Here is a 12,330-nt window from a genome sequence, read left to right as displayed (position 1 = left end):
CCATCACCATGCTTCACAGTAGGGATGGTGTGTTTTTGATGATGTGCGGTATTTGGCTTACGCTAAACATAACATTTATTCTGATGGTCATAAAGCTCAATTTTGGTTTCATCAGACATAGAATCTTCTTCCAGCTGACTTCAGAGACTCCCACATGTCTTCTGGCAAACTCTAGCTGAGATTTCATGGTGAGTTGTTTTTTTTTCAACAGCGACTTTCTCTTTGCCACTCTCCGATAAAGCTGCGACTGGAGAGGCTTCCGGCTGACAGTTGTATGTGCCGTCTCCCTCACTCGTCCTCTTCTTGCACAGTCACACAATTTTTGAGGATGGCCTGCTCTCGGGAGATTCACAGCTGTGCCATATGCTTTCCATTTGATGATTGACTGGACTCCAATATATTCAGTAACTTGGAAATTTATTTATCTATGTCCTGACTTTTGCTTTTCAAAAACCTTTTTGCGGAGTTGCTTGGAGTGTTCTTTTGTCTTCATGGCGTAGTTTTTGCCAGGACACTGACTCACCAGCACTTGGACCTTCCAGATACAGGTAGAGCGTTCCTGTGAAACGGTTTGTAAGTCAAAATGTCGTAAAGCGAAGAAGCAATTACCATTTATTTATATGGGAAAATTTTGTGAGTGTTCGCAGACCCAAAAATAACTTACCAAATCATGCCAAATAACACACAAAACCTAAAATAACAGTAACATGTAGTAAAAGCAGAAATAATACGATAAATACACAGTCTATATAAAGTAGAAATACTTTTCCACAATCATTACTGCACTGTTCGCCGAAGCGAAAATCTCACGCAAGCGCTGTTGGCAAAAACACGGCGCAAATGCTCTCCAGTAACCTTCAAGCTATGAATCTGCCAAATTATACCAAATAACACGTAAAAATACACAGCCTGTAGAAATAATGTATGTACAGTGTAGTATCACTTACCGGAATCGGGACAGTACCGAGCACACTGATGATGGTGTGTTAGACTGAGTTGTCGCAGGCTGGGATGGTGCAGTGGCCCCCACCCTCCAGGCCGCCGAGCGATACATTGCCGGGAATCATGCAGTGGTCCAGTGGTAGCCGGGAGGCACACAGCGCATCTTTAAGAAAAAAGCCGAAATAAACATGCTAATTAATTAGGTGCCGCCCGACACGTAATTGTCAGCCCAGATCAGTGCCAATTTCCGATTGCATCACCTCTGATCTGGGCCGACATTTACATGTGGGGTGGCACTTAATTAATTAGCATGTTTATTTTGGCTTTTTTCTTAAAGGTGTGCTGTGTGCCTCCTGGCTACCGCTGCATTTTCCGCAAATCGGTATTTGTCCGTGGCCTGGGGGTTGGGGTGGTGTGACACTGGGGTGTCATCTCATCATCGTTTGTTTCTATTTGAGCAGGCGGCTCATCTTCTATGACTGCTCACCTCGATGTTGAAGGTCGAGGTTCGTCGTCTGCTGTGGCTGATGTGGAAGGCTTGCTTGACTGCTGAGCCTCGCGCATATTTCTATCATACAGTTCTTTGTAAGGACTCAAACCATCTTGCAAATATCCCCTAAACCTACATACCCTTTCAAAATTAAAGTCGTACTTTATCATTGCAACGAAAATCTCATGCAGTTGCTTCACGTTCATTTCGCTACTGCATTCGGTTTCGATTGTTATTCTTTCCTCTTCCAATTGCATCAGCTCTTCATCTATCAGTTCTTGGTCATCATCTTCGTCACTTTCCACAAGCCAAACTCACGTTGTCCTTACTTCGTTCATCACGATCAAAACGCTTAATTATGTCTAGTTTTATGCTAAGTTTAACACCCTTACGAGCTCTTTCAGGCTTTTCCAATACCTCAGAACTCATCTTGCAAACGACTGCTCACAGGCATGTGTTAAAACAATACCGTTCCGAATCCGGGGGAGAGCGGCTGCTCGGGGCGCGCCCTGCCTTTTATCGTGCGCTGATTTTTTTTGTAGCAGTGAAAACACCTTCTGTTAGCGAAAATGGGGTACTAATGTAGGTCTTTCGTAACAGTGAGGTTTCATAAAGCAAACGTTCGAAAAGCGGGGGACACCTGTACAGATGTATTTTTTACCACAATTAATTGAAACGCCTTGACTGCACACTTCTCCAAAAACAGATCTCCATTTAACTAATTATGTGACTTCTAAAACCAATTGGCTGCACCAGTGATGATTTGGTGTGTCATATTAAAGGTGGTGGGGGGGGGGGTTAATGCTCATGCAATCAATTATTTTTTTTTACATTTGTAATTAATTCAGATCACTTTGTAGAGATCTGTTTTCACTTTGACATGAAAGAGTCTTCTGTTGATCAGTGTCAAAAAAAAATCCACTGTGATTCAATGTTGTAAAACAATAAAACGAAAACTTTTAGGGGGTGAATATTTTTATAGGCACTGTATGTGTTAAAGTAAACGCTACTGTTGTGAATACATTCATAATGGCATAGTCTGGTGATGGTCCCTGTGGTGCTGTTGGCAAATCCTGGAACACTGAAGGTTGATAACTCCCCATTGCTGACCGAAGTGTGAATAGGACCTTGCTTAACATGAGATGTGTTAATCTGATAGTTCATTAAGTAGAATTTTGAAGTACACTTCTGCAAACAAGCAACTTTCAGGCTGATTAAGGGAAGGCACTGACTGATGGATAATTTTTGTACTTTGATTTCCCAATTAATTTTCAGTTGATTGACAGTTTTTATTTTTTAAACAATCCAACTCCACAGCTTTAAGGAATGTTCTGATATTGCTCAATATTTAAAGTAGTATAATGAACAGGAGTACTAACTTCGATGAAATGAAGTTGAAAATATTGCACCTAAATTAGTTGGCAGAAAGTTCAGTGAATGTACCCCCTGTTGACTGTTGCCCGATCTGTTAATTTGGTGTATCAAGGGTGTGATATATGGCTCAAACTTTAGATATCCATCCCAAACTCCCAGGCTGCTCAATCCTGTTTGTAAATATTTCTTAGTTACTGCATAAATTCCATTGAACTAGATGTTTAGCCCAGATTATGTGTGGTTAAAGGACATCATTGGGGTATGAATCCGAAATGTGATGTCCAAAAATGGAAACATGAAAATGTGGATAGTTCATGTAAACAAAGTGGGTCTTCATATCACATACTGACTTATTGACAAAGACAAAAAACTTGTGCTTTTGAAAGAATTATCAGTGAAGAACTGGTGATGCAATCATGTCTGATCATCTTAATTTGACCACCTTGGCATTGTAGCATCCAAACCAAAACAATTGCCACTGCTGGCAACCCTAAGGGTTTGTTATATTTGCATGATGCGCTCTCACTCCAATAATGATTGTTCCAAAAGTCAAGGATATGTTTTCGATCCTTTAGTAGCAATTGGCAAACATACAATCTTGTAGCAATGAAACTTAAGCATACCCAAGTGTAGGTTGAGCACAATGGAGTGATCAGCAAAAGATATGAGATCCACTGGTCCCCAACTACTACAAACTGCAATGAGCAGAGTAGTATTCCCTTTGCTTTTACCATGTCCCTACTCATGTGACTAGTTACAACAATAAACACGCAACACGGTATAGAGAACAGATGTATGGCTTCTACAGGCATCTTACTTTCTTACACCCTCCATCATTCCTCCCTAGACTCTCAGAGCAATCTAATTCTTTCCACTTCTCCCTTCTCTGAGGAGCCACATTCATTGACTGATACGAACAACCTTGTTTAATATTTGACCATAATTGCCGATTGAACTGTCCTGCCAAATCCAAGAGTCAACATCATCGTCTCGATGCTCTACTCCATCTAGTGAGGAAGAACTGCAATGACTGCTTGAGTAACGGGGAGTTTCATTGTTGGAAGACTAATGCTTCAACCATTCTGTATGCTTTGAGAAGAGATTGCCAACGTGTGACAGTTTCACTTTGGCAGCAGAGGCCAGTACATGAATTGTTTGTGAAATGTATCCTCAATCAGACTGCGGTACATCTTTAAATACATTTTGTCAGCTTCTCTGAATATAACAAATTATAAACGTTTTCCATTAAATGCTGGGGTGGAAGACAGATTTAAGATAAATTGGGGGGAAAAAAACAAGTAATGTGAGATGATAACTTGCAAATTTGCATATCTTCATGATTTGGACTGTCCTGCCAGGATGCTTCCCGTCTTTCAATGGAGAAACTGAATGTATATTTTAAAGGAAAAAAAATCAGGACTGTAGTTAAAGGATGATAGAATGTGTCTAGTTGGGATAATCTACCAAATGACTTGCCTCCTCACTCTTTTGCTGTTTGTGAGTTACTACCTGTGCCCAGTTTGTAGTGATTTCTGATTCTCTACTGTTTGCTCTTTTCAAGGAAACCAGAGATTCTGCAAGCCCTCACGGCACTATTGGACTCAGTCCACCCACGGTGGCAGGATTTCCAAAGCTATGACGATCTCGGCAGTACGTACTTTGCAAATAAACTTGGTATCTTTGCTATTGGTTATAATACGAGATGGGTCGAGGACATACGATATCATTATGCAGAAATCAGCTCGCAGGTGCCGGTTGGAAAGAGACTGAAGGAATATTTAAATCCAGATAAACCAGAAGGCAAAGTGATCGCTGTTAAGCGTCAAAAAATGAACTGGAAGAAAGTCTATTACAAGCTATTTGAGATCACAAAAAGTGAGGCACGTTGTCTTGAGCTACACTTTGCTTTTGAATGGATACCCATTGCCCTTTCCCGTGCAGCCAGTGACAACACCGTACAATATTTGCTTCCGGGCGGGATCCCGGATACTAATGGCCTATATGTCATTGGTTGTGAAGAGGCAGAGGGCGAGAATCTTTCCCCACGGCGAGATTACGGCATTCGGGTGCTGCCAAGGGTGTCGCTGCAGCGGGACTCGAGTGGCAGTACTGCAGGACCATCGCTTTTGGAAAATGAAGTTAGTGATGCCAGTGAAATGAAGTCAAAAATTCATTACTGTTATCTAGGTGTGGCAGAGGAGCAAACCATCCGCCAGTGCATACTGCAACACTTTCAACCACCAGTCAAGATGCTGGGCATGGAGACATGTTCAATCAACAGCTTCCTCTCTGAAAACTGCCGAGCAGGAGCCATCTCCAGATCTATTTACATCAAATTTATAGAAGTAGAAAAAGAGTATCTCTCTTCAGGCTGCGTGCAGGAGTGTTTGGAAAAAGCCATGGGGTATTCTTTACGGTTCACAAAGTAAATTCCAACCAGAGCCAACATATTCAATTGTGATGTACAAAGATTTCTGCCTGGTCACATTTAGAACTGCAATAATGTCAGGGTTTTGATTTTAAAGCTTCCCACATTTACTGTACTTGAAGGGTTTCAATACTATTACGGCTGAGAGAGAAAAACAAGAAATTGAGTCACTTTGCTCAAAACAAATTGGAATGGAAGTGCAAGACAGTAGCTGAAATGCTAGACATGTAGTTTAGAGTTGGTCTGCTCTGTGGATTTAAAGTTCAACTCTTGAAAGTGATTGTTGGAGCCCCAGTACTTTAACTACACTGAAAGGTCTAATGTCTTGGTTACAGTTAAGTTGAGTTGAGTTACAGGCTAACCAGTTTAGGGCAGGAATGCAGGTTGTGGGAGCATCTAAATGTTACACTGAAGTGATGGTATGTTGAGATGTTTGCTTTACTTGCATTCTGTGGTTTTAGCATTGCCCAGTAGTCTATCCACCAGTCACTTTTGTGGTGACTTCACTGGGTTACAGGCCATGCAACCAATTTAGTTGGGTGCAAATCCAAACATGGAGAAAGGGAAAGATGGAATTGAAATGGGATGTATCTGCATGCATGCCTTTTCCACTGAACTTAGCATTGAACTTGCAAAGAAGGAATCTCTGGTTCCTTTTTCATTGTTTAGAAGCTGCTCTGGAGTAGCCTCAGTTGGCCAAAGTGTTAATTTAATTTTCCTCCTTTTGATAAAATATGACCCAATTGTTAACAGAAACACAATCCCAAGAACCTGATTTTGTTATGGTCGTGACCAAGCTCCAAACTGTCCAGCTGCAATTTTCCTGGCACTTAAACTCACGTGCATAGTGCCTGGAAAATATTGTGTGTTTGATCTGAGCACATACTGAACATTTTGGCTAGGTTGGGGTAAATGCAGTGGCAGCAGATGGACAAAAAAAAATATGAAAGTTTGGATCTGTGGTAGATTGCAAATGTGCATTTGAACTCTTCATGAGTTGAATCCTAGTTCATATACTTTATGGTCTCAGTGTATTGATCTCAGATTATTTGCATTGACCTGATGAGATTCTCCAGCAGTTTGTTTCTTGACAATTTCTACCTGGAACTATTTTAAAGTCAGTCGTCTACTCCACCCTTGACAGGCACTGGTATGATTTACCAACTTAACTAATGAGTGCAAGCAGCACCCTTTGAATGAGATTCAGTGCAAAGATTCCATGAGTGATTTCTACCTTCAATAATAATTGAATATAACCCCAATTTATTTGTTTGAGTTAGTACTCTCCCTATACAGTCAGAAGGAAAATGCCTTGTTAGCACCAGTCAGTTTCACCCCAAAAGTGGTCTTCCACAGTCAGTTACATCAAACAATCCAGTCTTTGACCGAGCTTGTGGATTTGCACAAGCTATCAGGGTTTTGAGCATTTCGAATATATTTTTCCTACCAGTCAGTGCACAGGTCAGCTGATGGAAGTTAGGACTTCAGTATTGCAGTGTGCTATGAATTAAGGTATAACTCTGTGACATTTGTGTGAAATGGGGGCACTTTATTTCTCTAACTAGGACTTGGTACAAATTACAGGCTAAGTTTTTCCTATGCAAAATGGGTCCAATGAAACCTTTGTTTCAGAGTTAATATTCCAAGTTTTTTGAAATAATGGCCATTCCCACCTTTTCATTGTTTTTCACCCTTTAAGTTGTAGTGTCCACATCTGTTGAGTTACTAATGAAACGTGAATGACTTGAAACATCTTTTGTGGTGAGCTTTTGATATTGTGAGGATATTTTAAGACCTTGGAGACAAAGTGAGAGAAAATCTTGCTGTTGCTCTTCAGTCCTTTTAAGCTAACTATTTTAATAAGAATAAGCTATGAAGCTATGAATATATTGAAGCTTAATCCTGGTTTGTTAAATAGTGTCATCTTACTTTGAATATGTTCTCCCTAATCTGAAAATGTTGGGAATCTAAAACTTCACTGTAAAATCCCCAATCGCTATTCAATAGATAATGCTAGAGTGTCTTTTAAAATTTCAGACGTACATTTGGTATTGACAGCCCGTGCCAAACAAGAACTTAAGTGAAAAAATATATGCTATTTTTAAAAAAAATCCAGTTATAAAAAGTTCTATTTCTTTCTGGCAACTAGTGAAACAGACATTGCAAAGCTTTATTTCTCAGTCCAATAAGAAATGAAGCTTTTAAGTTGACAATAGATTTCACTGAGCAACAGACACAAGAAATCCTGCAGATGCTAGAAAGCCACAGAGCAACACACAGAAAATGAATGGAAATGCAGATTTCCAGCATCTGAAGAATCCCTTGTGTTTAATTATCACTGAGCGCTGGTTATGCTTCTATAGGTTCAAAGACACAGCTAAGTAGACGAGAAAGTTCCCAGATTTCTTCTGCTGTCTGTGACTTTACAATGATTATGGAAGACAGCAGAGGCATAGCTTTGAGCATTGAAGTGAATAAGCTATCAGGCGCCCTATTTCTTGCTGTTGGGTGTCCTCCGATCTTTGTTTGACAGGATATACCATTGGATCTGGTGTAATAACTTGCTCAGGCAAGGCCAGGATATTTCAAACTTGTTTCTTCCTCCCCTTTTGTGAGCTACTACTTACTGTCTGGACCTGTACGCTATCTGACAAGATAATATAGAGGTTGTCCTGTCTTGAGTTGCATTTCATGAACTGATTCCTTTGACAGAAGGCAGAAGAATACAGCAGAAAGCTTTATTTCAGCAATTTAGTGTGAGAACATTGATGTTTTGGCAGGGCAGCAGAATTTGTGTCTATGAATAATTATAATCTGGATTATGGAATGCAAAGTAGCAAGAGATCATTCCTGTGCTCCCATACACTGTAAGGAGTCCAAATTATTAATTTCATTCCTCTATGGCAGGGGTTCCCAAACTTTTTTTTTTTTTTGTCATGGACCCCTACCATTAACTGAAGGGTCCTTGGACTCCGGGTTGAGAGCCCCTGCTGGATGATCTGTCAGCTAGTGCGACACAAATGCAACATGAAATCTGTTCTTTATTCTCATTAATCTGGCTTTAATTTCCCGATGTGATGCTTTTTACAAGCAGTACCACATTGTAGTAAAATGTAACTGTTTTAAAATACAATAAAAGCTGTCATTGGGAATGGGTGGGGGGGGGGTGCTCCAAGTTTCATGAGAGCACTTTTCCCTTAGTGTTTCTCTCCACTAAAAGATGTGGTATGTGTTAACGTCACATATCCTCAAACTCCTCCAGAACACCTAATTGGAGCTGTTTTGATTGAAAACTGATTGGAAGTTCTCTGGTGATATTGCTGGTACTACTTGGGGTGCTACATTTGAAGTAGCTCGTACAGTGAAAGAAAGGGGCAAGGCACTCGAAGTTGCAAAATGTAATTTCCATAAGCAGCAATCATTGCAACTCAGCCCAACTTCACTATTTTACTCTTCTCTTTATGAAAAGGTTACATTTTTGTTTTGTGCGTTGACATGTCACAATGATTACTTCCTAAACTTTTCAGTAAATTAATTTCCAAATTGTAATCTAAAGGTAATCCGTTAGTGCCACACAAAGTATTTTGGTATTAATCACAGTCTCAAGATGATTAGATAATTTTGCCTCAAAACAGAATGAAGCATTTTGAAGAATTTGGGCTGTTGACTTTTCCCTCGATACTCCCAAAAACATTCATCCAATTCAATCGGAACTAATTGTCTTTCACTCAGAATATATAGTTTGGGGAAGTTGTTTTCCAGTAACATTACAAGGCAGCCTCATCTTTGTGGTTGTGTGGGCACCATTAATTCTATTCAAAGGGTAAATCCTGGTCCCAACAAAAACAAAATTGTATTTTGAATATTGGAAATTAATATTAAACTTGAGGTGCACTTTGAAAACTCTCCCTTGTCTGTGGTTTTGGGCACAGACAGTGTAGATTGCTATTTGTACCCTGAAGTATTTGTGAATTTAAAAAAACAACTTAGCATTATTTCAATACCTAACCTGAAATAATGTCACAGGTCTTATGGACACTTAGGTTATTTAATTTTTAATTTTGTATTGGTCAGTATTTAAGTTTTGAAATGAATGTCACTTTCCCTAAACATGAATTTCCATATCTTCAAATATGCTATTGTGAGGGATCTAATTATGATCAGAATTTTGTTATCGAATTGAAACTGACATATAATTACAAGTTGTACAGTTGAGATCAATGTTTGGACATAGATCTTGGAAACTATGCAAAGTTTTAGATTCAGACTGATCTTTTAATTACAGTTTGATTCCCGACTTGTTAATCCTGAAAGAAATACACCTATCGTTCAATTATGTGGATCTGAATTAAAATGAACTTTCTTTCTGAAACAGTTTAATGAAAAGATTTGATACAGTTTTGCTCAAAGCAGCATATCTCTCTTCTAGTTACTTTCCGAGAGTCCTCTGCCAACTGTTACTTTGAGTATGGTTCTGCAGATAGAAGTATCCTTCCAGTAGATTGCATAATTTTGGCTTATGAACCTAAACATTGAATGTTGACTGATTATGACGAGACAACATGGCAAGTGTTTCCAAAATCCCCACCATTAATGGCATCCTTGCTCTCTCGTGGTGTCACTGTATTATGATCATGAACACCTGTCATCTCGTTCCCCAGGCGTTGAAACCAATTATATCTGCTTTTGCCCAGGATATTGGCCAATAAAATACAACTCAGGAATTTTGTTGTGTATAAAGTTTAGCATTATACTAGATGATGTCCTTACCTACAAGATTATTGGGGCAGCTTCCAATTTAGACTTTCAAGAAGATCCCTCCACTTTTCTTCCATTGGAAACCAGTAAATGTTTAATTTTGCTCTCTTCATCAGCTATCCTGTAAACTTTTGACTCAACCTGTGACCCTAAGAAAGACGTTGACTGAGTGTACATCTGCATCCTAATTTTGAAGTGCTGCTGAAAAGTTTCATGAATCTACAACTTGGGCATCCAGGAAACATTCCAACCCCACTAAAAAGTGCTGGACTGTTCTGTATGTAGTTTTGCATCAGCCAGTGATGCTAAAACTCCTGAATCTGCAATTACAGACTGCATCTTTCTTTGTTCTGTCAGGTTGCCAGAGTGTACACTGTTTGGAAGCTTGTCCAGGTGCAACGTTAAGGTTGTGTTGAGTGAACATTGAAATATATCCGTTTTAAGCCCTCCCTAATTTACGTAGGATTACAATTCCCACATAATTGAAGACCAAATGAAACAGTCAGCAAAACAAAACCCAAATCACTGGAGAAAATACCCAGAGCAAGCTACTGTTCTGAGCATTGACTGACCAGGTAGGCTGAACTGTACCATTCTTAGTATAGACACTGTTGAGCATATAAAGATGAAGATATGGCTAGAAGTAAATTTAAACAAAAAGAAATTGTATTTTTACATTTTTATGTTCTGATTTTTCCAAAGTTTTATTTCAGATTTTGTTTTTTCTGTAATTAAGCAGCGTAAAGCTTTAATTTTAAACCGGGCAGCCATTCCTCTTGTTTAGCTGACCAATGATGCACATGAATAGTATGACGGCTGGATCAGGGCAAAGTGTGAAGACATTTCCTCAGCAGGCGGCTGATCCGTCCAAGTAACCACATTTTGTGGTGGTATTAAAACCTAACTTTGAATTTTTGAAAGTAATCACAGAATGGCAACAGAAACATGAACATGTTGTTTTCCATTTTTTTTCTTAACTGAAATATTATGTGGTATTTATCCCTGCTGTTATCAATTATATTGTAATACTTTATGAAATGATTTATCCTTTAAGGAAAAAATATAGCATCACTGCTGACTAGCAAATGCTTGTGACTGAAAAGTAAGTATGGATGAGAATGTTGGTTCCAAGTGATCAAGACAAGGTCTTTTGATTCACAATATAGTCCTCACTCACTGCCCCTACTAAAGAACTTTGGGGATTTTCCATTATTTTCAATGGAAACTCCTAACGACTCTGGGCTGTTTTGGTGAGATATGTCTTGTATTCTCTTGATGCAGCATTAAGCTATAAATTATTAGATATTAAAGATCATTATGACTATTATTTGTGTGTGTGGATACTTTATCTACTGAAGCAATATCTTTCAGATTTCATGCTTGGAAAAAAGAAACACAAGGCTACATTAAACTTATTACAATGTGCACTCAGAATATCTTGAACACAAAGTCACAGAGTTGAATGGAAGTTCAGTGAAGAGCTGCCAATGACCAAATAGTGGACGCAGAGGTAGAGGAGAAGCCATAACCAATCCCATGGCCATGCAACGCGATTATAGCTTGGAGTATTCAGAAGTTCAGTTCCAGCACCATTCTTTAAGGCATCTCTGTATGTCCTCCAAGTCAAATGCATTGATTAAACATAAGATACATCTACAATATTCAGGAAGCAAAATTTTTGTTGTCCAGTGTTATTGAATCCAGCACATTGAATTGAGCTGTGGAAGATCATCTCTCTAGTTTGCTCGATTTTTGTAATCCAATTTCAATGACCTATGGTGGAAATTAGGTCTGTGAGGTTTTGCAGTCTTCATTTTAATTACTTTTTCCTTTTTTTTTATTAAATTGCATGAAGTTGCGGTATTTCCCTATGTTTATATCATGTTTCACCTGTCGTACTTTTATCTTTTCCCATTGAAGGGCAAGTTCTGCAGCTTGTTGACACTTGTCAATTGCATGGAAGGCTATTCAGTCTACTGATTTATGATAGCTCTCACAACATTCCCATCAGTTCCATTTCTCTGCCCCCCATCTTAATCAACTTCATTCTGATTCTCTTACCATTCGCCTACACAGAGGGTAGTTATCTAATCAGGCAGCCATGCACCTCTTTCAGTTTCGAAGGAAATTGGAGCTCCCAAGTGGAGTTTCATAGAGTGTGCAAATTCCCACAGGCAACACTTAAATTTTGCATCACTTTGTGTGACTGTACTTGAAAATCCTTTAAATGGTCAGAGATTTAATCGTTTATTTTTGTAACCTTGATGAATTTCACTTTTCATTACAAAGGTTATTATTTCCAATAGAGCTGCAACACTTTGAGAGCATGAAAATGGTG

General features: G+C 39.1%; 1 protein-coding gene across 2 annotated transcripts in view; it reads left to right on the top strand.

Moving 5' to 3' along the window:
* LOC140185102 (myb/SANT-like DNA-binding domain-containing protein 2) overlaps nt 1-11,319 on the top strand; it is a 52,595-nt gene extending 41,276 nt beyond the window's left edge. For both annotated transcript variants that reach the window (XM_072238360.1, XM_072238359.1), the window contains exon 4: nt 4,368-11,319. In XM_072238360.1, coding sequence (XP_072094461.1) covers nt 4,368-5,235 — 868 coding nt within the window. In that variant the 3' untranslated portion in view covers nt 5,236-11,319. The remainder of the gene's footprint in view (nt 1-4,367) is intronic.
* The last annotated feature ends 1,011 nt before the right edge of the window (nt 11,320-12,330 follow it).

The sequence above is a fragment of the Mobula birostris genome, chromosome 20 (assembly GCF_030028105.1).
Source record: "Mobula birostris isolate sMobBir1 chromosome 20, sMobBir1.hap1, whole genome shotgun sequence".
Taxonomy (NCBI): Eukaryota; Metazoa; Chordata; class Chondrichthyes; order Myliobatiformes; family Myliobatidae; genus Mobula; species Mobula birostris.
Note: the sequence above shows the minus strand (reverse complement) of the source record. Positions and strands in the feature narration are given on the sequence as shown.